The 27860-nt window shown below is 40.2% G+C and overlaps 1 protein-coding gene and 1 pseudogene across 2 annotated transcripts in view; both read left to right on the forward strand.

Annotated features, from left to right (window-relative positions):
- Window positions 1-18705, forward strand: part of LOC108702723 (membrane primary amine oxidase) — a 21666-nt gene extending 2961 nt beyond the window's left edge. The window contains exons 2-6 of one of the 2 annotated variants that reach the window (XM_041578800.1): window positions 9651-9661; window positions 12050-12916; window positions 15729-16014; window positions 16349-16478; window positions 18147-18705. In XM_041578800.1, coding sequence (XP_041434734.1) covers window positions 12256-12916; window positions 15729-16014; window positions 16349-16478; window positions 18147-18434 — 1365 coding nt within the window. In that variant the 5' untranslated portion in view covers window positions 9651-9661; window positions 12050-12255 and the 3' untranslated portion in view covers window positions 18435-18705. Of the gene's footprint in view, window positions 1-9650; window positions 9662-11220; window positions 12917-15728; window positions 16015-16348; window positions 16479-18146 lie in introns of those variants that run through there. The other variant, XM_018238358.2, reaches the window with a different exon arrangement.
- Window positions 18706-20807: 2102 nt separating this feature from the next.
- LOC108702202 lies at window positions 20808-25454 on the forward strand (annotated as a pseudogene).
- Window positions 25455-27860: the final 2406 nt, after the last annotated feature.

A 27860-nucleotide genomic window follows, 5' to 3' on the forward strand; every position in this document is an offset into this window, starting at 1 on the left:
TAAATCTAAGCAACTTTTCAATAAGTTGTCATTATTAATTTTTTATAGTTTTTTCAGTAACATTGTAAGTTAGGTTGAAAAAAAGACACATGTCCATCATATTCAACCTTTTAAAGGAGAAGGAAAGGTTAAAACTAAGTAAGCCTTATCAGAAAGGTCCATCTAAATATACCAGTAAACCCCCAAAGTAGTGCTGCTCTGAGTCCCCTGTCAAAAGAAACACAGAATTTCTTTCCTTCTATTGTGTACACATGGGCTTCTGTATCAGACTTCCTGCCTTCAGTTTAAACCTCATTGCCCTGGGCAAGAGCATGCTCAGTTTGCTCCTCTTCCCCCACCCCCTCCCTTCTCTGCTGTAATCTGAGCCCAGAGCAGGGAGAGACTCAGGCAGGAAGTGATGTCACACCATGTTAATACTGCAGCTCCTATCCTAACCAAACAGAGAGTTTCTAGAGCTTTTTACTCAGGTATGGTAAAACATTCTACAGAATAAATATAGCATTCTAGCTTGCACTATTGCAGCTAATCTATTGGCAATAAAATGCCTCCGTAGCTTTCCTTCTCCTTTAACGTATCAGCCTGTACAACTGATTCAGGGAGAGAATTCCACATCTTCACAACTCTCTCTGTAAAAAACCCCTTCCGAATATTTAGGCGGAACCTCTTTTCTTCTAATCGGAATGGGTGACCTTGTGTCAGCTGGAAAGACCTACTGGTAAATAAAGCATTAGAGAGATTATTATATGATCCCCTTATATATTTATACATAGTTATCATATCACCCCTTAAGCGCCTCTTCTCCAGCGTGAACATCCCCAATTTGGCCAGTCTTTCCTCAGCTAAGATTTTCAATACCTTTTACCAGCTTAGTTGCCCTTCTCTGTACCCTCTCTAATACAATAATGTCCTGTTTGAACACTGCAGACCAAAACTTTATGGCATATTCTTGATGGGGCCTTACCAGTGCTCTATACAGTGGAAGAATGACCCATCCTGCCGTGAATCAATGCCTCTTTTTATACAGCTCAAGACCTTATTTGCCCTTGATGCTGCTGACTGGCATTGTTTGCTACAGCCAAGTTTATCATCTACAAGGACTCCAAGGTCCTTTTCCATAATGGATTTACCTAGTGCAGTCCCATTAAGGGTATAAGTGGCTTGGATATTTTTACATCCCAGGTGCATGACTTTATATTTATCAACATTGAATCTCATTTGCCACTTAGCTGCCCAGATTGCCAGTTTGTCAAGATCGTGTTGCAAGGATGCCACATCCTAGATGGAATGAATTGGGCTGGATAGTTTTGTGTCATCTTCAAACACTGATACATTACTTACGATACCCTCCCCTAGGTCATTAATGAACAAGTTAAATAAAAGTGGACCTGATACCGAGCCCTGAGGGACCCCTCTAAGAACCTTACTCCAAGTAGAGAATGTCCCATTAACAACCACCCTCTGTACCCGATCCTGTAGCCAGTTTCCAATCCATGTGCAAACGACTTCATTAAGCCCAACCCATCCCTGTCAAAGAGCCTGTAGCCAATTGAGAAATCAGCCCAGTTCTCCAAAAACCCAAACCCCTCCTCACTACACCAATCTCTCATCCATGCATTAACCTCCCTAAGCTCCCACTGTCTTCTTAGCGTTGCTCGTGAACAACCCCTTTAATGGGTCAAAGATTATAAGCAGCAACCAAGAATATCCATCAAAATAATTTACTATACAGAGCAGCTTATATTAAACACAGAATTAAGGCCAAGAGGTTGGTGAGTACACAGTAAAGCAAAATCCATTTAACCTCTGCCGAGAATAATTTTTTTCCAATCTAACCCTCTCACAGGTGACAGAACTCTCTCTCTCAGTGGCTTGTATCTGCAAACCAGCAACATCGCTATTGCAACACTTTTTAGGATCCTTTTCCACAGGAGTTTCTTCCTTGCCTGATATACATCTTGAATCGTACATCTTCGGCAAGTTAATGCATACACAATGGGTTGCAATTCACATAACACATAGTTCTTATAACGCTTACCTTAATGGTGCTTACTTCATTGCAGTTATCCCTTCTACAAAAGAGTCTTTCATTTTGCCCCTCAGGGAACTAATGTAGGTACATGAACTCAAAAAAGATATTACATTGCTTTTGACAGTGAGAAAGGCGCAATAGCAGATGTTAACATTGCTACTATTATATTGGAGGATGTTCAGTCAAGTGAGGTTAGTCATAAGCTGGATGTAGATATGAGTAATTCTTTAGTAGATTAATCTCCAGATGATATTACATTGAATGTAGAATCAGGTTCGGTTTGAAACTTAGAGAGTTATGAATTTTTGAGTTATGTCTAGATACTTTATACTTTTTGTCGTTTTCAAGGGTTGACTCGGTAAGAGGGAATAATAATTTAATTCTCTGAAAGTTCCTTCTAATTTCTATTCTGTACATTTCAGAAAATAGTGGAGGAGAAATTGATAGCCTTAGAACTTTGAATAAAGAATTAACCCGTTTAGCTCTAATCTCTCCAAAGATAAAAATGTAACTTTAAATGCCCTCAAAGTGGAAGCTCAGTTACCATCAGACGTGGAATGGTGGTAGTATTGCATACAGAAGTGTATCTGAATGAAGCACTGTGCTAATTGAAAGAGCACCCAGCACGTTTCAAGATCTGACCTAACATTTAGGAGCATTTTAATTGAGTTGATCAATATGGCACATTTTTCATCACCTGCCCAAGGTAGGCTTATTGTTTCAGGTATCCATTCACTCAATGTAAAATTGTCAGAGTTGGTCAAAAGTTTGCCATTCTATATTTAGGATACTAAACACATTTTACAATTTGAGTGGCAGGGATCCTTTGCTTAGACCACCATAGATGGAGTTCGTCTTTATACATGTGAAAGGCATACAGGCTGTCGGATAACATTTGGATCACAACAGTGATTACAGCGATTCATTATATAATTTTTTTTGGATGCAATTACTTGCCTTTTGCCTCACAACTTCTTTGAATTTAATGGCATGTTCTACCTCCAACTGTCTGGTAACTCTGTGGGATTGAAATTAATACTACCCTGTTATTGGTTTATTGGGAGAATTCCAATATTTATGGAGGTCCACCACGTCATACTAGATACATATATATGTACAATGTACATGTAATAATGCTTTGTTTTTGGAAGAGGAGTGTAACCTTAGGGACAGTTTCTTGCAATGTGGCTATTCTATGATTATTTTAATAAAAAGTTTTGAGTAGAAGTTGCAAGTATGTAGCACAGTATTGTTAACACCTTATATCCAAGCCACTTCAGAGAATGCCACAGTCGTGGTTGAATACAAATGGGGTTTTTATGTGTGGTGCAAGGAGGTATGTGACCTGCAAATGTATAATGGTTTCATGAGCTGTAACTAGCTCTGCAATTGGTAAGGGCAAGGCCGGATGTGGCGTTTTTACGTTGCGTTTTTAAAAAAGAACAGCCAGGCGTATATACGCAAAAACTGCACTACCACTGAAACAAATGGAAAACGCACTATGGCAATTCACACAGGGCGCTTGCAAGCTGAAATCTGCCACAGGACGCCAGTATTGGCGTTTTTTATAAGAAACGCCAATACGTCAATAAACTTCCAAATCAATAGACTCTATGGGATCTGCAGGTTGAAACCACACTTTGCGTAAATACAGAGCGTATTTTAAATATGGCGTCCAAATTCTCAATGAGAACAATGAGAAATGCATGTTGGGAAAAGAATCATACGTGCTGAAAAATGCATGTTGACGGTCGCATGTGGTTTCTGTGGCGTATTTACGCCTGGCTGTTCTTTTTTAAAAACGCAAAGTAAAAATGCAGCAAAAACGCCTCATCTGGCCTTGCCCTAAGAGTTATAGGATCTGTATTTATGTGAATTGCAACACTAGTTACTTGGTGTATGCATTGGGTGTACAGTGCAGCCTCTAAAGAATCCAAGGCAATGAAGATACTTTTGATAGCCGTTGAGAGAGTTCTGCTTCCTGTGAAAGGGGGAGATTGGCACAAAAAGTATGGGCAGAGGTATGGATTTTGTGTTTGATATAAGCTGCTTGGTATGGTACATTATTTTGATGGATGTGCTTGGTTTCTGCTTACAATCTTTGACCCATTAATATGGCACAGGGGAGGGTATTATAAGTAATAACTTAGGGGAGGTAAAGTAATGTTTCAGTGTTTGCAGATGACAAAACTATCCAGCCCAATTAATTCCATCCAGGATTCAACATCATTGCAACAGGATGTAAAGTCATGCACCTGGGATGTAAAAATATCCAAGCCACTTATACCCTTCATGGGACAAAACTAGACAAATCCATTATGGAAAAGGACCTTGGAGTCCTTGTAGATAATAAACTTGGCTGTAGCAAGCAATGCCAGTCAGCCACTTCAAGAGTAAATAAGGTCTTGAGCTGTATTAAAAGGGACATAGATTTAAGGCAGGAGGGGTTATTCTTCCACTTTACAGAACGCTGGTAAGGCCCCATCTAGATTATGCCGTATGGTTTTGGTCCCCAATGCTCAAACAGGACATTATTGATTTAGAGAGGGAACAGAGAAGGGCAACTAAGCTGGTAACAGGTATGGAAAATCTTAGCTATGAGGAAAGACTCACTCACCCCGGTGCTCTTGTGGCCGGTGGGGAGGAACACCACGATGATCTGCTCCTCTTCCTTGCCAGGTTCCCTATGGTGCATGCGGCACGCACTTCCGTGTATTGTTGTGTCGTGATCGTCATGATGTCATCGCAATGTGGCAAAATTCAAATATTTAAAGGGGCTCTGTGCACAAACTAGTTAACCGTTAGGTTAGTTCCTGGTTGCTATTCTGATCCTGTTTGATTCCTGTTTTGACCCTTGCCTGCCAGACTATTCTGAACTCTGCCAAATCTGACCCATGCCTGCCTGACTACTCTGAACTCTGATTATCCTGACCTGACCCATGCCTGCCTGCCTATTCTGATTCTACCTATATTTACCCTTGCCTGTCTGACTATCCTTGAACGCTGCCTGCACCGACCCGGCCTGTCTGACTTTTCTTGAATTCTGCCCACACCGAACCACTGCCTGTCTGACCCTTCTTGAACTCTGCTGGCACCGACCCTGGGTTCTCTGACTACGCCTTTGTCTATTCCAAGTACTGTGCCTTCCGTCCAAAGATTTTATAACAACCGTGCCCCATTGCTCGTTCAGAACCTTTGCTTGGCTCCTCTCTTATTAAGACCTGGCGGCATCCAATTAGCGTGGGGCTCTTCCCAAAGTGAAAGGCGGCTGCTACAGGCAGAAGCAGAGCCGAGACCAGGGAGCCTAGCACCTGTTCTGGATTTTGGGAGCCAGGCACATAAGTGTAATTGCATCAGAATATAGTTTTCCTTGGCAAACTAAACAGAATTCTGCATCTGGAAAACCCGCACATATGAAAACCATCAGTCCACATGTGTTAACTATATTGCAAAATATGTTATCCTTCCTTATCTTTTAATATGTTTCAAGCCTGGTTTCCCGAATAAGCCATTTTAGCCCCCCCCCCTTAAGCCATTTCCAGTCTTTGAGTTTACCTCAAAAATAGTGAGTCCTTCCCAGCTGAATTATGTTTATTTTACCCTTTATTTCTGCCAGGGGCGATCCTGGCCCCTCCGTTGCCTGAGGCAGCAGAAGTTGCTGCCCCCCCTCCCCCGGAAATTAGCTCTTAAAGTACCAGGAGCAGCATTTTTGCTGCCCCTGGTACCTAGTGTGGCGCTGCCGCCTGATGCGACAGCCTCAACTTGCCTCATTGGCGAAGCACCCTTGATTTCTGCTCAACTCCACAACAAACAGCTTGTCTAAATTACTGTCCTATTTCACGCTTTTCATTCAGATATTTATTAAGCTATGGTTACATAGAAATAGTTGTTTGTTAAACATAGCAATATAAATTCTCTCAAATCAATATAATATTGAAGTAATATTTTCCATGAAACAAAATACTAACAATGCTTTTATGATGAAGAGCATAATGGGACAACATCAGTAAAAGTAGACCTCGCATTAGTAACGTATGGGCACTTCTGATCTACCCTGTGAGTGCTTCAGGCAAGATACATTGAAAATTTTAAATATAACCATCCCAATCCCACCCTCAAGGTGGTGCTACACTACCAGGTTTAAAGGAACAGTTCAGCAGAGTATGATGCATAAAAACATCACTGCTTTCCAGGCATATAGATAATGAACTATACACAGAGTACAGTTAACCAATGTATCCCTTATTTCATGTGTACTTTTTGTTACCAACCATGTCAAAGGCCGCTGATGCAAAACTGCAGTTCTCTGTATTCCAGTTGTAGCCTCCTATACACTAAAAGTTTTTAGGATTTATTTTAGGGATGCGAGGAATCCACTATTTGGGATTCGGCCAAATCCCTGAATCCTTCATAAAAGATTCGGACGAATACCGAACCAATACAAAACCTAATTTGCATATGCAACTAAGGGGCAACGATTCTGGCGAATCCTGGATTCGGTGCATCTCTAATTTATTTGTATAGTACAGACAATTGTGTCAGTCTGACCAGAAGCCAACTGATCTACTACTAGGTTTCTGGGCCGTCAGAAGAAGTGAAGTCTTAATGAAACATTGGTGTTTAACTTTGTAAAGCAGTTCATACATGGGCACAGGAAGAGTCGACAACTTATCTGCCGGTGTATGGTGCCTCTCCAATGTCCTCCCTCCTTCAGAGCAAGGACTGCATCAGCACATTCCTCTCGACTCTCCCGACAGCCTGCATCAGCGGCCATTATGATGAGCTCAGTATGGCCCAGCACATAGGTCACCATATCATTCAAAGTTCCATTTGTTTGGGGACCTTGCCAGACAAGCAGATCTTTAGGTGTATGGCAGCAAATCAAACCAATGTGACACCAGGGCACCCATACGCCAATACTATTTTCCAGTGGTGTAACTAGATGTTGCTGGGCCCCACAGCAAATTAATTTTAGGGCCCCCAACATATCCAGTGTTTGTCCTGTTTTACCAATATATGTTCAAATTGCTCATCAATGAGAGCCTCATGGAGCCCCCTGTACCTCCTGGGCCCCCCTGCAGCGCAGGGTCTGCTTCCTCTGTAGTTACGCCCCTGCTATTTTCTGCTGTGTAATAATATCGGGTGTCACTGTTCAGTATCAATATGTGCCTGTTCAGTAGCCAGACCGGTCGTGGATGGAAATGTATGTTTTAACAAATGTTTAAAGCACATACTTTTAACAAAGTGGCCTCTGTTAACCTTAACCATTACTCTTGCAAAGCTTCTACTTTCATCACAGATATATACAGATTATCTATTAGCAATTTACATAGATTGCTAGCCAGCCAAGCTAATTAACATTTTTTTAAAGGTAAGTTACATAGTAACATAGTAAGTTAGGTTGAAAAAAGACACATGTCCATCAAGTTAATTAACATTTAAAGTGGACCTGTCACCCCAACATAAAAATCTGTATAATAAAAGTCCCTTTCAACTTAAACATGAAATCCAATTTACATTTTTTATTAAAGCATTCATAGCTGCTGTAAGCTCATTTAAAAATCTCAGCTGTCAATCAAATATTGTTTGCCTCTCCTCTATGCCATAGGCTCAGACTATGGGTTATCCCATGTAACGGGATATAGATTCTTGCCCAGAATTCCTTCTGCTTCGCATACGAATAAGGAAAATGTCTCTAACCAAAATGTTTTTTTTTTCTTTGTGACTACTTTTGCAAAATAATTGAAATTAAAACAATCATGAAATGCAAATATATAGACAATTTACATTAAAGGAACACATGGCTAAACTTCAGATTTATTATGTGGTGGAGAAAATTTGCCAGGCTTTGCCATCTTGAGGGACTGCCATTAGAACCTATTGACAGGACTGGAGCGGTATAAAACAACGGAGCATTAAATTTGGCATTCATGCAGCATCAAATAAAACACACCACTTTTCTCTGTGCCAGTAATTGCCTGTAATCTCCTGAGCTGTGTGTGTAGCTCCCTGTGTAGCTCTGGCAACTCTTTCTTTTCTTCTCTAGGTTTTCCTTTTGTTTTTCCCTCGAGTTCTCCAGTCAGTTGCTACTTGTTGCACATATAACACAAATAGTTGTGTAGTGTGTGACTAAGCATTGAAAGTGTCTGATTCATTAAAGGAGAAGGAAACCCCCAGGGCGCTAAACCCCTCCCCCCCTCCCCTGTGCTGCCCCCCCTCCCTCCTCCCCCCTGGCCTACCTGTCCCCCTGGGCAAATGCCCCTAACTTTTTACTCACCCCTCTGCGCAGGTCCTGTCCACGGAGTACGCAGTCGCGTCGCAGTCGCCCAGTTGCGCATGCGCAGTAGAGCCGTACCGGTACCTGTTCCTACTGCGCATGCGCCAGAAAACGCCGATCAGAGCAGGAAGAAGACGCTCGTGGGAGAAGATGGCGACTGCGTACTCCGTGGACAGGACCTGCGCAGAGGGGTGAGTAAAAAGTTAGGGGCATTTGCCCAGGGGGACAGGTAGGCCAGGGGGGAGGAGGGAGGGGGGGCAGCACAGGGGAGGGGGGGAGGGGTTTAGCGCCCTGGGGGTTTCCTTCTCCTTTAAGGAGACAGCCAGTGTACACTCTGCCCCCTGCACTCACTGCTAGTGGCAGCTTAACCCTTTCAGCTCCTCCACTCCTGATAACTCCCCGCTAGCTATTTGTATACTGCAACCACTTGCTCCTTGCTACAGGGACCTCATTGTGTTCCTAACACTAACCAAAAGTTCTGTCCAACTCTAACACTATCAGAGCCAGGTCAAGCCTATTGGGTACCCTAGGCAACCCGGCCATCCACCTTTCACCCTCCTGAGCATGTTCACATGGGGGTGCCAGAGAGTGCAATCTGCAGTATGGGGAAGAGGGCCCGGACTAGGAGTAAGCAGATGGAAGTGGTATGTACCCTAGGCATGTGCCTCTTCTACCTACCCCGAGTTCCGGCCCTGAACACTAGAATGTTGGGTACCTCCATTTTGTATCATCTTCATTTGGAACAGCTAACTGCACCAAATTTACACACCTGTTTGGGTTGACACATGTTATTTGCCAAATGTTATGTCTCGGATGGACAGGCATCAGTCACTCCACATATACTTCAGGCACTTCCCTCCCTTGGATGGTATTCTCACAGGTACAGCATTCGCAACAACTTGGGGGTAGTACTCACTTATTGGCAGGGCCATCATCATAAAACACAGGGTCCTGTATAGCAAACTTTTCCCGGGCCCTGCCCACCTCCACCCAGACCTACGCACTCCCACAACACAGTAAAAAAAGTCACACAGACAAGAGTGCTAAAAACCCATTGGTGGCCAGGGTACCCCATTACAAGTTAAAATAAAATTGGTGGTAAGGGCCCCCCCATACAAGTTAAAAAACATTATTGGTGGCCACCCCCCCTATAAGTTAAAAAAAACATTGATGTTGAGGGACCCTATAGAAGATTAAAAAGAAACATTGGTGGCCAGAGGCCTCATATTAAAGTTTAAAAAAACAACATTGGTGGTCAGGACCCCCTACAAGTTAAAAAAAAAATGGTGGTCAGTGGCCCCATAGAAGCTTAAAAAAATATTGGTGATGAGGGGTTTATTTAAAAAAAAAAAAAAGTTTTCAGTGGAACTTACTTTTAAAGTTTGGCGTGTGAACTTCTTTGTGGATGGCAGCTGCTTCGGCCTTGGCTATGCTTTAACTCAAGGGGGGCCCATAGTGTTCCCCAACCAGTGACTCATGAACAAATCTTGCTCTCCAACCCTTTGTATGTTGCTCCCAGTGGCATCAAAGCAGGTGCTTATTTTTTAATTCTTGGTCTGAAGGCAAGTATTGGTTGTATAAAAACCAGAGCCTCCTGTTGGTAGCCAGTCAAAATAGCCAATCACAGCCCTTATTTGGCACCCCCTGGAATTATTTTCATGTCTGTGTTGCTCCTCGATTCTTTTTACGTGTGAATGAGGGCCACAGGTAAAAAAGTTTGCGGACCCCCATCTGAGCCTAACCTCTTGAGTACCTACACTGGCCTTCTGGTCTCCGCGTTGGAACCTTTGGTTGCTCTACTAACTACCCTGTTCTCTCATTTCACTCCTAGAGGGATCTACCTCCACCTTAAGGCTCTTCTGGCACCAACCACCTCCTCCTGCAAGTGGAGATTGACAGACTAAGCACTTGGTGACTTTATTTTTTATAGACTAGGGAATCCTGACACCCCCTGGCCAACTACTGAACCTTCCAAGTGTAAAAGAGGACCAGCACCTGTATAAGTAATAATAATTTCCCTGTTACTGAAGAACATACTATTCGCATTTCTATTCTACACATACTATTACCTTTCTCAGGGTTCCCAGATTAAGTTTTGGAGTTACAAAGGCAAATAAACAAGTTCAAATAAACTTGCACTAGAACTGGGAAAAGTAAATTACCAGTGTTAATGCCAACTAACAATGCCCCAAAAGAGGACCTAGAAAAGAAAGACATTTCTAAAAACCAAATTTTGTTTGTGTAGCACAGGAAGCAATGCAAGATAAGACCATCCCCCATTCAGCCCCTTAAAAACAGCGGTAGATGTTGAATGATTTCATTATGAACTTTACATGATCCCCTTTCACAAAGGACAAGAAACCTTTGCCTATTGGTCTCCAAATTTGGCTAAAATAGTAGAATTTCTTCACTGGGGAGCCACCCTATCAAGTAAATACATATTGTATTTTTTTGCAGCTGAATATCCAACTTTTCATAATTACTGGAATTAGCAGCCCTGACATCATTCAAGGGCAATGTTTGTGAATTCTGATTTGTATTTCTGATATATTAATGACAGGAAACAAAGGAAGGGGAGGTGGAAATGAATGGAAAATGGGACACAGATTAGAATGCTGATATACTAAGTTGATTTTTTTTCTTATGACCAATCATTAACTATGACCTCTCATGTTGCTATGTGTAATAATATGTGTTAATTTGTCATAAAACTGTTCCTTCAAATTCCTTCTATCACCCAAATGATCATAGAAAGGAATGTCTGTTTGCCTGAAGCTATTTCTGCTTTTTGATGAGCTATGGAATATGAATGCCAAGGGGTTAACCATCTACAAACAAGAAGCAGGCACTGCTTGCTTCCATACAAAATCCAGACCCGCCCCTCCCCTTTCTACAACATTTCCTATTTTCGTTTAAGATCTAGTAAGTTAAATAGACCTAGGAGTTGCTGGGGATGTTCTTTCTGCGCAAAAACTGAGGCTTAAAAATCAGCAACACAGTGAAGCAGGAATAGGAGAACTCTGGAATCTGAAACATGAATATAAAGTTTGTCATCACTCTTCTTATTCTTTCTCTTGCTACAATTGTCATTTTGGTATCGGTTTTGTTGTTGGGATCCAGACAGAAATCATGCGGCCATGGAAATTCAGCATCTCCACAATTAAAACATAATGACCAAAGTTTAGTCTTTGCAGATTTGACACCTGAAGAGCTCACTGAAGCCAAGGAGTACCTCAAGAAAAAATTCACTGTGGAGGACATTTCCAAAGCTGACCCTAATTCCAACTGCATTTATTCAGTGGTACTTCAGCTTCCTCGTAAGAAAGATGTACTCTTATATCTGGACAAGAAAGGACCCAAACCTGCAAGAGAAGCTCTGGCTGTTGTTTATTTTGGAAACCAGGAGACACCCGAAGTTAAAGAATATGTGATTGGACCTCTTCCTAATCCTTCATACTGCAACGATATTACACTGAAAAAATATAATAGGCCGATTGCTTATTACCGTAGGCCAGTCACCAGCAAAGAGTATGTGCAGGTAGATAAGTATGTAACTACTAAGGAATTTCCTAAAGCCATGAGCTTCCTTAATGAAGTATTAGGTTATGATGGAACTGACAGTGACTATTTTGGTGTTCTGACAAGTGCACCACGGGGTCTTAAGTCTGGTGATCGAAGTACTTGGTTTGGCATATTCTTTAACACTCAAGGCAGTGGTTTTTATATACACCCTACAGGACTAGAACTCTTGGTAAATCACAAGCAGCTAGATGTGAACCAATGGAGTACTGAAAAGGTCTTCTACAATGGTAAATATTTTGAGAATCTGAATGAATTAGAGGTGCAATACAAACAGGGAAGGGTGAAAGTAGTAAAAATTAAAAGGCCCCAGCCTCATGAAGACTTTGGCTCTCTGAAACCAGCAAAGAGCACAGTTACGGATATACCGATGCAGTTTGAGCCACAAGGGCCTCGTTACAGCGTCAAGAACAATCAAGTATTATTTCAGCATTGGAGTATTGCCTTTGGGAATAATGCAAACTCAGGTCCTAGGCTTTACGATCTGAGATTTAAAGGAGAAAGGATTGTATATGAACTTAGCATCCAAGAAGCAATCTCGGTTTATGGTTCTAATGGACCGACTGGAATGGTAACAAGATACATGGATGGATACTTTGGAATTGGTCGTTTTGTTTATCATCTGGTTCGGGGCATAGACTGTCCCTATTTTGCTACCTATGTAGACACTCATTATCTACTTGATTCAGATACATATGTCCGTAACAAGGATTCCATTTGCATATTTGAACTTAATTCAGGTCTTCCTTTAAGGCGTCACTCATCTGCATTAGGTTCTTTCTACTATGGTGGATTGGCCAACACTGTTCTGGTGATTAGGTCCATTGCCACACTGGGCAACTATGATTATGTGTTTGATTTTATGTTTTATCAAAATGGAGCAATTGAGACCAAAGTCCATGCCACAGGGTATATAAGTTCATCATTTTACATGGAAGGAGGAAACAACTATGGAAACCGAGTGGGGCCTCACACTCTGGGGACTATCCACACACACTTCATCAATTACAAAGTGGATCTGGATGTTGGAGGTGAGTAACTAGCTACTTACTAACTTGAGAGATATATCATTTTATGTGACCGTATTTTGGTTAGAAAAAAAGCGATTTTAAAAGAAAAATGCTAACGATTATACTCTAAGATTGTCTTACAGCTTGGTCATAAATATCCCTAGAATGATAGACCTCAGGATCTGAGGAACTGCCTTTTGTAGCCAGGAAGGAATCGGCAAAATTGTGTCCCTTGGTGCTTAGTTACAGAGCACTTGTGTCTGCAGTGCATTTATGGGAGAAACAGCAATATGAATGCTGGGGGGGGGTAAAGCAGCTAAATCAAGCAGTGGAGCCGAGTGGTTAAAAGCTGGTGCCTAGGCGAATTCCCGACCCAAATTCGGTATTGCCCTGCACTTTCTGTGAAAGGACGTTCCACTACAAGTAAATGTATCATAAGTAATTTTAGTATTATGTTTATAGGTTGATTCTATATCAGGGTATGATACAATTTCTTGCCTAAAACTGCAAAGTATAGCATCCACACACAATAAAATGCATCTTTGTTTCAGCATGTATAAATGCACAACTTGGGGAGTCACATTGGAGATCTCAGAGTCAAAGTGAGCTTTGGCACTCAAGGCAAAGGTGGTAACACAATAATGGACAGAAGAGCTTCACTTTTTATTAGATTTGGAAAATAAAATCGTTAAATCACAGGTCAAAATAATTGCTTCCCTTATTTTCCCATAATGTTTGCCTACCCCTAGTTTTAGCCCTTGGTGATCTTATCAGGTTGGCCAACCTAAAGACTGGGTACTTTAATTATTATGTTTTTAGTAATAGCCACCCTATGATGTATAAGAGCTCTTGTCCTGCTGACAGGAAAATAGGAGAAAGTTTTAATAACAGCAAAGATCATTCTGCTATGACTACATGCTGAGACCAATATGGCAGTCATTAGTAGAAGCGTGTGATAACCTTGCATTTGTTGCATCGATGTGGGCAATGTAAAAAGTTATGCAATAGTAATTAAATACTCTCAAACATTGCAAGGAATACAGTAAAATTCTTGAGATCTTCTTATTCAAGTCGATGTAAATACTAATGCTTGTAGGTTCACCCAAATATTGATAACTAAAATGTCCAGCAATCTCCAGCATATTAACTGCTAAACTAAGCAGGTGGTTTTGTTGGAAGTAAACACTATATGCTGTGTTTTACCTCTGACAAGAAGAGTTATTTATGACCATTTGGGCAGTGTGCAAAGGACATGGCTGGCCTTCACTGTGAGGATGAATTGCACACCATGCTCTAGATTTTATATTATGTGTTTATGTTAGGTGTAAAGTGCAGTTGCCATTCCCCTGATCAAAAGTGCTGCTAAAATGTACACTAAGGGGCACACTCTTGAACATCTGCCTGAGAGAATCATAAATGACCCTCAGAGTGTGATGAAGTCTAACTGATTTTTTCTTGAAAAAAATATATACCACCCGCCTTCATCTGATCAGACTTTATATTACAGCATGGGAGGACATCAGTGTCGGACTGGGATGCCAGGAGCCCACCAGAAAACTTTACACCGTGGGCCCACTTTCAAAACTATTATTCCTCCTCTCCTCACTGAACCTCTTTATTTTCTTAGTCTTTTATATTTACTGAGTCTATTCTTTCATTATTAAGCATTTTTTACCATAAAGAAATATGGAATGGCCATGAAATTGACCACATAGTTAGAAGCAAACCGGCTCATTGACACCTGGGCTCACTGGGAGTTTTCCTGGTATCCTGGTGGGCCATTTCAACACTGCAGGACATATTTTGTAGCATCCCTCAGAATCAATGCTGTTGTATGACAATGATTATTGGCGGAAACACCCAAAATACACCAGGCAAAGTATGCTGTGTGTTTTTTAATCTTGACAAATAAACATACTACCAGTGTTGCAGAACTCCATCTTCCTCTTCTTTGTTGTATGACAAGATCTTAAGGGTCAGATAGAGTCTTCTCCACAAAATCTAAAAGTCCTAAACCATAATGGGAGTGGCAGCAACCTCAGGAATGGATATTACAAGCAGCACAGTTTTCTACAAGCATTTTCTGAGGTCTTCAAAGCTGTCTGAAGACTAGATTCCATGAGGATGCCACCAATGGGAATCCTACCATCAGCATGAAACCCTGCTCTTCAGACACTGAATTAGTGGAGAGCCCTCTTCCATCTGTAATGGAGTTTGGATGGAGTGAGCTGGGAAGTGCAGTAGTGTTCAAGCTTCTAGTGCATAAAAATATATGTTATAACAGCCATGTCCCAACATTTGCTTTCAGTATCTGATGTTTATTAGACTGGTGCATTGGACAGGTCAAAGCCAATTGCTCATTAGTTGTGATAGGTTACATCATTTCCCAGTGTTTATAAATAAGACCTGTTTGCAGGCAAAATTACAGATAGGTTTTGACACTTTGCAACCTTAGGTGTCACAGAGAGCCAACATATAGTTGGCTAGAAATTGGTTCCATTGTGTGCTTTGGGGGCATAATATAACACTAGAACCTTATAAACCAGTAACAATTGTCTACTACAAGTAACAGCTTTTATACATAGAATGAAATGTGAGCTGCTCAATGGGAAAAACATGGCTTGTTTGCGACTCCTTAGCTAATGGGCCTCAAGGGACACCAAGGCATGTTTTTCCTCTGCACAATCCAAATGATAAAAGATAGAGTTAAGTAACTTGGCATTTTAATTGGTGTTATCTTGACCTCTCACAAACAAATTCAAGTTCTGCACATAGTTGATGACACAATAATATGTAAAAAAATATATGTTAAAATAAATATATTTGTCCTCAGGAATAAACAATTCTGTTGTGGCACATGATATGGAGTTTGAGGCCGTGAAAGTCCCTTGGAGTTCCGAAGGGCAAATACAAAGAACAAGGCTTACCAAGAAAGTACTGGAAAATGAGAATCAGACAGCATTTGGATTGCACTCAAGCATGCCTCGATATATTCAGTTTGCAAGTGACAAGAAAAACAAATGGGAGAATGAACGTTCCTATAGGATCCAGATGGTCAGTTTTGCTGGGGATTTCCTGCCAGAGACCAGTCCTGTCCACAATGCAATGAACTGGGCCAAGTGAGTTGAATGGTGTTTAATGATAAGCAATATATGTTTGGTTTAAACATTGAACCAAAGTAGAAGAATAAAATCTAGGTGATTCCAATAGGAGAATGCCACGATCCAGTAATTTATAGCAACTATTACATGCTAATTTTCCACATTCTAATTGTACTATAGTAGTTATAGTATAGTAGTAAAAGGTTACTCCTGATTGATAATACAGATAACACACACACACACATGCATTTGCCTTATAGTAGGACCTTTCTCAAATTTGTGGTCACTGCAAAACAGTGCAATGACTATCACTGCAATTTTACTATAATATTTTACTTCTATACTTTTATAGGTATAAATTGGCTGTTACTAAGCGCAAGGATGAGGAACCTCAAAGCAGCAGCATCTACAACCAAAATGATCCCTGGTCTCCAACTGTCAAGTTTTCAAGCTTTATTAATAATGAAAACATCAAAGATGAGGTTGGTATCTGTAAATTATCAACTTATTAGTGATTTCCTAGTGCAATTAAAGAACAGGATTTTTATTGAAGAAATTAAAGTGTATCCAGTTCCATGCATATTCTGCCTCCTTCCATACATTTCTCCCAGGAATCACAACTTCTGTGTTTCCTCCATCCCAATACACAACCTACTGACATTTAACTACTGATTTTAAGAACACTGACAGTGTTTAATTACTAGAAATGCATCTAAACTTACAGAGGCGTAACTAGAGGGGGCGGGACGTGCAGCCGGGCCCCGCCCCCCTCCGTACGGCCGGAAACGCCCGCAGAACTGAGTGGTGCGCGAGCTGCTGGGGGGGCCCTGAGGGGGTGCGGGCCCTGGCCCGCTCGCACCCCCTGCTCCCCCGGTAGTTCCGCCACTGTAAACTTAGATTAACCCACTTTTCCTTCACCTTCATAAAGAGGAACTTCCAGTATTTTGCTCCATTCAATTATGCATAACATACTTATACTTCTTTTCTGTTTGCAGTTAATGCCCTCTTGTCACCTACACCATTCTAAAGTGAAAGTTGGATAATGGCGTTGCAATAAATACTTTATAATCTTATTGTACATACTAAGGTCTTTCTGTCCTTGGAATACTTTTTGTATGTGGATAGGGAAATGCCTACAGTGGCAGTTTATATCTATAGACTTGGGTATAGCATTTTGTTCTGGAACTAGAGTTGAAGACAATGTACCTGAGTTTGCAGATGACCCAACAAAAAACAATTTAGAATTTTATTCATTAGCTGAATCAGTTCTCTCTATAAAATCTGTTATATAGAGACTGACTGAGCTAGAAGCCCTTCTCCTGCTCCTTGCTCTTGTAGAATGGGATCATTTTGGGAGCTACATCATCTGTTTTGGGAGATAGCTGCTTAGCATTTGTAGCCATACTGTTCTTGCCAAAAATCAACCATCTTCCAGGGCAGGCTCAAGATTAGACTCTTGGTTGGACTGACCTGCAGGAGTACTAGGAAGACTTTTTGTGAGTCCCACTAGAAATGTAGATCTGGCACATTGTCTGGAGACTTCAAAGGATGGCAACTAATTTTGGAAGTTTTAATATGATAGATCATCTTCCCAAGGGTGTTGGCGCCATTGAGATAGGCTAGATAGATAACACTGTGCTACCAAGGAGATCAATTTCAAGAAGAAGGGTCAACAAAGGGGTGTTAGTAGCTTATATTAATTAGATACAATCAGAGCAGCTGATTTCATGATAGATTCATGATATGAACACTTTGCATAATATATAAGGGGATTAGACAGTTTCAGAAAAGGGTTGGATGACTTTAATTAGGTGAGAAAATACTAAATACTGCTATTGGTATTCATTTGGAGACAGACTGTAACAGAGTAAGAAGGGACTTCTCCAGCTCTGCAGAAATTGGGCAAGATTCATACTGTTTCAGTCAATGTTTTAAAAAAAGAGGAACAAAAACTGTTTTCTATGTAAAGTATGATTCAGATTGGCATGGAGTGTGGTATATCTGTCTTGCTGGAAGCTGCAGAAAAAGGAGTCAATGCACTCTGTAATTGGTGGGAGAAATTGCTCTTTAAGCCACTAATGCCAGAATTATGTCATGAAGGAACACAAGACTGACTGTATAATCTTTGCTCTTTGCTTTTTATCTAATAGGATTTGGTAGCTTGGATCACAGCTGGGTTCTTACACATACCACACGCTGAAGACATCCCCAACACAGTGACAGCAGGAAATGGGGTTGGCTTCTTTCTCCGGCCCTACAATTACTTTAACGAAGACCCATCAGTGCATTCACACGATGCCGTCTACTTCCAACCTCATGAAAGCTACAATTCATGTAGCACCAACCCACTTGCTTGTCTAAGAGACACTGCGGCATGTGCCCCCCAACTACCCGAGTTTTCCTATAATGGGTTTGATAATACCTTTGTTGCAATATAATTACACTGGCTTTAATAACCCACACAACTACTAGCACATGGATCTTGTTTTTTCCAACACAAAAAAAAGTTCTAAAATCTCCTTCATAATCCCACTTGGTCCCAACCACATGTTTCCCTTTTCCTTATACAGGTATGGGATCCATTATCCGGGAACTCGTTATTCAGAAACGCCAATTACAGATATGCTCCATTTTATCCAAATAATCCAAATTTTTAAAAAAGATTTCCTTTTTCACTGTAATAATAAAACAGTACCTAGTTGATCTAAACTAAGGTATAATTAATCCTTATTTGAGGCAAAAACAGCATATTGGATTTATTTAATATTTACATGATTTTATAGTAGACTTAAGGTATGACGAATCAAATTACGGAAAGATCCAGGTCCCGAGCATTTTGGATAACAGGTCCTATGCTTGTACCTTAAATCTAGTTCCAAAAGAAAAGTGGAAGGAGGCAGATGAAGGTTTGGGTTGACCTGAAACTCAAGGTGACCTGGGGATTGACCATCGGTTGGGCGGTTCAGATTGAGATTTGGCCAACCATTGTGGGTTAGGGTTGGGTGCCCGTCAAACTGGGTAAGTAAACTCCTCCACTGCTCCCAAAGATCCCCCTGTCTTGAAATCAGAGGCGCACACAGAAGTAATGTACAGAGTGAGAAGAAATGTGTAGGGGTTGGGTGCAGGTCTTACAATAGCAACATTTTGCAGGTTAGGAACGGGTGGGTAGTGGGTTGAATTTTGTGAGACCCACACATCACTAAGGGGGAGCCTAGCTTTTGGCACCCCAATGATACTTCCTTTCCTCCTCCTTTAAATGAATTTCATGACCCAGGTTATCTACATGGTCCATATGCAACTCAAATTAAGGTGGCAAATTTGGCAAATGTTACTGGGCAGAGACAAATTATCTACATGCTCACTAGATTATTGCTAAAGCCCCACCAGTACTTGGGGGTCAGGACTTGTGTTTTAAATCATTAAAAAAAGTGGTGTCTATCATTGGTGTTTGCCAGATCATCGTATCAGTTGCAGTTCACAATCTTTTTTCTCTACTACTACACGCACACACATAGGTACTAAGATTGTTTAGGAGCCAATTACAAGCACATATTTCAGTATGTTGCATGAGTCTCTTAATATCCTTCACTCTGAGTCTCTTAATTTCCTTCACTCTTATTTCCAGGCTTAGACTGTAAGAGAAAAATGATTTAAACTTGCTACATGTGAATATTAATGCTTTATGAACATAAAAATAATGATTAAAGTAACTACCACCTCTAGGTTGTGCCCCTTTACCATGACAAGCTCATGACAAGTTTCTTTCAGATTTTTTATATCACAACTTGGGTGCTGGAAAATCAACTCCAAGCAATGTGTTACCATAACACAACTAATAAATAATGAGACAGCCCATAAAGACTTTAAATGCCACAAACCTTGATGCCACATGTATTATAACATGCACAGCCTGTATCAATACCATACTTTATGCCACTGTTGCAGTGGAAGGTTATTAATCATTGCCTACTGTACTTGTACAATTTATAAACTACCCTGCCACACATTGTAACATATTAGAATTAGAATTATTGAATTTAATAAAATATAGTTTAATTCAACTGATTAAACAGCAGCAATAAATATTAATGATTATATTTTGCCTTTAGTGATTACCCTTATTTACTTTGGGTAAGTTGGAGCCACATAAAATAATATGATGATAAAAGACTGAAAATGATCTACTCTAGTTTGGCCTCAATCAGAATAAATTGACTGGCTTTCCTGTGGTTTAGGAACAAATAACATAATCCAGAAACAAAATGTAATATTTCCTAAGAAAAACATAAGGGTTCCTGGCAATGGAAGAATACCAGGGATTTGATTGAACACAGACCTAGATTTGAGAAGGATAAAAAATCTAGTTTTGGAGCACGTATCAGGGAAGGATAACAAGTTGTGTTTGAAGAACATACAAAGACCTTATTTCACATTTAAAACATTTTGTTTTTATTGCTTTCTAAAATATCGCATTTAAGAGTCATAAGAAAGAAAGACCAGGCGGTTGAAGGAAAGAAGAAAGGAGACCTGGAGGGTGTTACAGCTAGGGAAGTAACCCTATTCAAAAGGTCACATTGATAATTATGCAATTTAGTTATTACATAGTCTCATAGCGCCATAAAGTAGGAGATTCATGATCAGTATGTTACTATTATAATTAAGATAACCTTTAAAATATTTTTGAAGAATTTTGGGGGATTTTATGTGTTGCATTAAAATTATGTTTCATACCAATTGCACAGTTGGAGTTGCAGATTCTAACCATAACTAAATAATATATTAGGAATAAGAACTGTACAGATTCTAGACTCATGTTCAACAAAATAGAGTATTCAGAGTTGTCTGTAAACTCTCACTTGGAATTTTTTGTGGAAAATCTGCCACTTCTTGCTGTCGATCTTCTGGCAAATGAACCGCATCTGGACCAAAGTAAGAGGAGAATGATACATGAAAGGCCCATATGCACCAGGTATGTACAGTAAATTGCCCAGTGCAGATTAGAATGAGAATGGGCAGTAAGGGTATATGTCTAACAAAAAACGGAATGACAAGAATTGACTTTGTAAAATAAATAAATAAATCAAGTTGTAAGCTACAGTCCATGACTACATACAGTTGAAAGCAAAAGTTTGAACACCCCAGCCAAATTCACATTGTAAGTTCATTTTGAAAAGTAGGAAACAACTACTGCAGGAATCAATGTGTTAATAAATAATATATTTGCAAATGTTAATGCACAGTTACATTTAATTCACCACCAACTAAAATAATAGTGGCACAGATCACGGCTTCAGAACCACAACCACAGAACACCACAGCTTGAGAGTCATTGTAGTCTTGTTGTAGAGATATTTGTCCATTCTTCCTTGCAGATCATTTCTAATTCCGAAATCTTCTTGGGCAAAATATATATTTAATATCTACAAGCAGTCTGTGTCGGTCAGCGCTAAACAAAAGCTTAGGGAATAAGATGTAGCAAGAAGACAATCCAAGTGTAGTGAGTTTTCCAATTATTGTAATTCAACAATTGCCCACTATTACCACACTGTGTACATTATACTTTATATGGATCACCTTAGGTGTGCTTATGGGTGGGTACTCATTTCATATCTACTGACAGATATACCCATACATTGTACATCTGTAGACTGGCATGGGGTACGGGCACTAAAAGCTATTAGACTAATGTCACATGGAGAATGCGTCACTGAGGTCTACTGGTGACAGCTACATGTGTTTTCAGGAGATGCATCTCCCATAGATTAATATGTAAAAGTAATTGTAAAAAATTGTAAAAAAATTATTTGTGCTCCTTGGAGAAAGCAAATAGAGTGTTATAAAATAACTTATAACTCTGCTTAGACCAGAGGTGTCCAAACTTTTTGCAACAAGGGCCAGATTTGGGGAGGTGAAAATGTGTGGGGGCCGACCATTCAGTCTGACATTCTTTGAACCATTATTATCATTTAACTCATTTAAACAAGGAATTGTGTAGCCGTATGGAGTAATATTTGGGCACATTACTGAAATGATCTGCCACTTGGTCTATACTGGCACGTCAGTACCTTTATTGACACCTTCAGCCCTAAAGTAGTATGCGAGATCGGCGCGTACATGTCTATTGCAAACACCTTCAGCACACAGGCTGCAGTATACTCCAAGTGGTAGATCATTAAACTAATTTGCCCAAATATTACTGCCAAGGCTATGCGATTCCTGATCACAATATACTTGCGGGCCGCATTATTATTAATTTCATGATGGAGGCTAAGGGGCCGGTGTAAATTTGAAAACGGGCCGCAATTGGCCCCGGGCCTGACTTTGGACATGCCTGGCTTAGACCTTTACTTCACAGAAAAGACCCCTGTCACATCTGACATGGTGGAAAGATGAATGTATCTTTTTTTAGTTTGATCAATATAGTTTCTCAAAAATTTTCATTATTAATTAATTTCATTATTTTTATATTATTTTATTGTTGTGTGCTTCTAGATAGCTTGAAAAAGAGGTGTGTTAGGCTCGAAACATTGCAAATGCTGCCCTGCTGTTTGTGAATAAAGGCATTTTTATCTTTATTCTGGAGTGCTGCCCATTTCGATTTGTGCTTCTAGATAAAACAATATCTTATTTACTTTCTTTTTTTTTTCTGTAAGAATAGTGCAACATAATTGCCCATATGAAGAACTAATTCATTCCTTTCTTGGAAGCTTTCTGGTTTTAGCATAGCTAAAATAAAGGTGAATATTGTCCTTATACACTGGCTACTATACTGACATTGGTTTGTGTAATAATCTTTGGGACAGGGAACACAAACCTGACCTGTACCTCTCATTCACAGCATGGAAATATGAGAAACCACAGAGGGAGTAAGAAAAGTGCAAGAGAAGACAGCTCTGTGTTTTCAGTTTTGGATCCAGAAAAGTTCAATCAGGTTGTTTAGCTTGCTTTAGTTTTATTTGGAAATCAAGAAGAACCCAATATTACAGAATTTGTGATGGGACCTCTACCAAACCCACAATATCACAAAGATATTACACTATAGATGTACAAAGTCAAACTGCCGTATTATAGAAGGCCTGTGATTGGGAAGGAATATGTTGATGCTTACAATTTGGTTTATAAGAAAGAATTTGCTAATGCACATAATTTCCTCTGGGAGGTTTTTGGTCGGACAAACATTATTGCCCTTACAACTGTCCCAAAAGGTTTCAAATCAGGAGACAGGAGTACTTGGTTCATATTATTTCAAAATACAAGTGGAAGTTGTTTTTCTGTACACCCAGTTGGTTTGTTGACCACAAGAGCATAGATTCCACAAAGCGGAAAATGGGCAGTACTATGCTAACATGGCTGATCTAGAACAACAATACTATATGTATAAAGTTACAGTTATTAATATGAATAGTCAACAACAAGAAGATGACACTGGTTCTATGAAGACTAACGAGTCTGTTTTGCCAGGGTTCACCATTACAGTATCAGCCTCTTGGCACAAGATTTACCATTAACAAAAACCATGTCACTTTTTTTTCTGGACTGGAGCTTTGCTTTTAGGATGAATGTAAATACTCGCTTGCTGCTTTTCGACATTCAGTTTTCCAATGAATGTATTATCTATGAACTGAGTACTCAAGAAGCCATTGCAGTGTATGGTTCTAATTCTCCTGGTGGTATGATCACTAGATACATTGACGGAAGCTTTGGAATTGGAAGATTCTCATTTGAGCTGGTAAGGGGTGTTAAATGCCCTTACCAAGCCACTTATGTAGATTTTCACTATCTGATGGAATCTCAGACCCCTGAGACTACCAAAAACACCATATGTATTTGTGAGTGAAACTCCTGAATACCTGTTAGACACCATTATTCTAATATGCACCACATGTATTATGTCGGATTTACCAGTACTGTCCATGTGATCAGAACTAAATCTACTATAATTAACTATGATTACGTTTAGGATTTTGTCTTTTACAAAAATGAGGTCATTAATGATGCATACCACTGGATACATTTGCTATTCATTCTTTGGATGTAGGAGGTAAGACTGGGTTGTATTTCTTTGGTTTTTTTCATTGCTATACAAGAAAATATGTCTTCCATAAAAAGTTAACTGTCTCATGATTACAGATCAGTAAATCAAAAAGGTTAATTGGATAAAAAATATTTCACTAGAAACAATGAGCGAAAAAGAGAACTCTTGTCCATGTGGTCATAGCTGGAAATATCCATTTTGTAATAATTATATAACATAATCGTTGGTATACATCATTCTCACTACTTTTATTTGTAATTAGATTTGGCTTGCCTTCTTTTTGATCACCACACACACAGGACGTTCCCAGACATCTCCAGCAGGTAGGCTTAAACCTAATTTAAATTAATTGCAAATGTAAATTTAACCACAGAATAACTGATTGCACTGGTATGCACTCCCTTTTATATGCCATAGCTAAATAATCGCTGGTGCAGTTTGATGTTAAAATGAATGTGTTCTATGCCTATAACAATTGCAAAGGACAGGGGACAGATATCAAGCAATCCTTTTCCCCTTGATGTTGGACTACAAATTCCAAAAGGTGCACTGGGGAATCTGGGGCCCACCAGAGAGCACAACCCCAAAGGGCGATGCCCCAGTTGAATTCTTGGAACAGTGACTTTCTGCAACTTGAAGGAATAAAAGCAATAAGGGAGAAGGTAGGCTCACATTGTATTGGGTGACTGTGCATCTTGGTAAAAAGGGTTCACCAGACCAAACCAGGGCCCACAAGGATTCTACCTGTATACCAGTAGGACATTTCAATCCCTTAACCCCTAGCATGCTTTAGGCCTTGATGAAATTGTGAGGTATGCTGGAAGTTATAGTCCAGCAACATTTAGATGTATCAAAACTTCTATATAGGTTTATATCCTTTTATATTGTCTTCATATTCCCTCTTTTCCTTCCAGAAATCATAAATTATTTAATGACTCAACATATGAAGTTTAATCCTGTAAATGTGCCAAGATAATGAGACAAAGTGGTTTGGGAGGTGATCACAAATAAAAACCAGGCTGCCTTTGAGCAGAATGCCAGGATGCCCTGTTATGTTCACTTCTCTAGCAACATCACCAATACATGGGGACACCAACGTTCTTACAGCATACAGCTATTTAGTTTTCCTGGGGAATTTTTGCCAGAGGAAAGTCCTGTTGATGAGGCTATGGGGTCGGCCAGAAAAGAGGAAAATATTTTTTGTACCGCTGAAAATAAGAGGAAATTGCTAAATATTTAATTAGCTGTCCATGAGAGGAAACTGATGGACAACTTTATGCAGTCAGCTTTGCCATTTGAATTATTTATAATATTGTGTGCAGGCACCTAGTACACAGAAAAATGCTGGTTACAGACTCCCCAACAGTTAAAATTATGTTGGAAAATGGTGGAAAATGCTGCATTCTAGTTAATAAAACAAAGAAACTGCATTTTGCACACTGCACTTGCGTAATTACTGTTTTTGTTTTTTCGTTATAATGCCTATCAGATATAAACTGGCAGTGACCAAACGAAGAGGAACAGCAGAGCAGCTCTGTCTATAACCAGTATGATCCATGGACTCCTACTGTGAAATTATCTGACTTTATTAATGGAGAGAATATCAAAGATGAGGTGAGGAAAATCATTACAAAAGTTACAGGAAATGTAAAGATTCAATTACTGGGGCATGCCAAATCTTAGGCACCTCTCAGTCATAATAATCACTTTCTTGATATCCCGAGTGAAAAGTCAAACTTTAACAAAAAAAGATGGCTACTGTACTTGTGTCTGCCCAGACCCATTATGTTGAATATAAATTTTAAAGGAAAAAGAGTATTTATTCCTTAAAGGAAAAGAGGATGGTCTGCATTTCTCTGTTATTTGGAAAAATCCTTCCCTATCGTATATTGCATTTATAAATGAAATTCCAACATATACAATTGCCCAAGTGTCACCCAATGACATTTATGCATTTAGTAACGTCTGTGGCCAGACACCTCTTCTTTCCTCCTTTGTCTTTTAACACTTGGCATTTCATTTTTGTAGCTGTGAATATAGATACAGTATTTATTGCAATGACCACAATGCTGTAACTGCTGTTTGTACTGTATTATTACAGTACAGTGTTGCACATATACAGGCCCGGATTTGTGGAGAGGCGACCTAGGCCCGGGCCTAGGGCGGCAGGATTTTAGGGGGCGGCATGCTTCCCAACCACACCCACATTGGTTCCAAAAACACTGGGGATGCACAAATGATACAATAATTTTGTAAATTTTCCGTGCCCAATCCACATTGCTCAGGTCCCGATTATGAAAATTTGCATGAATAAAGGGGGGGCACGGGTGATGAACGGCAGTGGGCCTAGGGTGCCCGCTATGTAAATCCAGCCCTGCACATATATGGACTGTCAAAGAAATATATAAATTACAGTAAAGTCAACCCAAGTATTATAAAACAAATAGAGAAAGTGAGAATGAGAAAAAATTAGATGAATAAAGGCAGCGGGTTACAGAGACAGCAGAGCCACAGACGACTGTTCCTAGCAGTGTCGGACTGGCCCACTGGGATACCAGGAAAAGTCCCGGTGGGCTGGGCCCTCATTCTGCTAAACATTTGGCCTATTTCATGGCCATTCCCCATTTCTATGAGAACAAAGAGGCTAAATAGATGCAATAATAGATTATAGTATGTAAAGAAAAGAGACTAGGGGAATAAAGGTTGAGTGAGGAGAGGAAGAATAAAAGTACTGAGAGTGGGGCCATGGCCCCTAAGGTTTTTGGGTGGGCCCATGGTGTCTCAGTCTGACACTGGTTCCTGTATAATTTGCTCTTTCTCTTTGCCCACAGAGCTAAGTGATGTTCCAAATGAATTGTTTGCTTTATTCATAAACATAACAGTGAACTCTTTAACTTCCCTTCAATCTTTATGAACTGTTTTGTGTATTCAAATCTATAAACATAAGGCTGGTGAGTTAAGCTTTGTAACCTGATACAAAGAGTTCTCATCATATATGGAATTTGTTCTGTGAATTCTGTTATCACTACAGAAATGTCTCTGTCCATACAAGTTGTCTGGGCTGAGCTTTAAGAACTCTTTTGCACGCAGCATATGGAATAATCACTCAGCACTTGGTTCACTTCTAAGTTTCTAATTAATATTTTTTCCCATTTGTAGGACCTTGTGGCCTGGATCACAGCTGGTTTCCTTCATATTCCACACTCTAAAGATCTTGCTAATGCTGCTACTCCACAGGCAATGGGGTTGGCTTCTTTATCAGACCCTGCAACCATGGGTGTCCGCAGAAAATTTTCCAGGGTGGGGCAAGGAGGCATCTGTGGGCGGGCCTGTGAGATAGGTGGGTGTGTCACTGGCATCAGGGGGTGGAGCTATGCCACGGCAATCAGCCGATCGCCGGGTCAATCAAGGGAATCCTGCACAGTTTCCCTAATTTGAAAAACCATCCAGGAAGTTTTGACCCGGGCAACCCTTCAAAATACCGGTTGTCTGACAAGTGGCAACCCTAGTTCACACAAAGATGGCAAAGTGGCAAGTTCATGTATAAATACCCCCAGAACTCACAAATAGATGGTACAGTGGCAAGTACATGTATAAATACCCCCAGAACTCACAAACAGATGGCACAGGGGCAAGTACATGTATAAATACCCCCAAAACTCACAAACAGATGGCACAGGGGCAAGTACATGCATAAATACCCCTAGAACTCACAAACAGATGGCACAGGGGCAAGTACATGCATAAATACCCCCAGAACTCACAAACAGATGGCACAGGGGCAAGTACATGCATAAATACCCCCAGAACTCACAAACAGATGGCACAG

This window comes from Xenopus laevis, chromosome 9_10S, assembly GCF_017654675.1.
Source record: "Xenopus laevis strain J_2021 chromosome 9_10S, Xenopus_laevis_v10.1, whole genome shotgun sequence".
NCBI lineage: Eukaryota > Metazoa > Chordata > Amphibia > Anura > Pipidae > Xenopus > Xenopus laevis.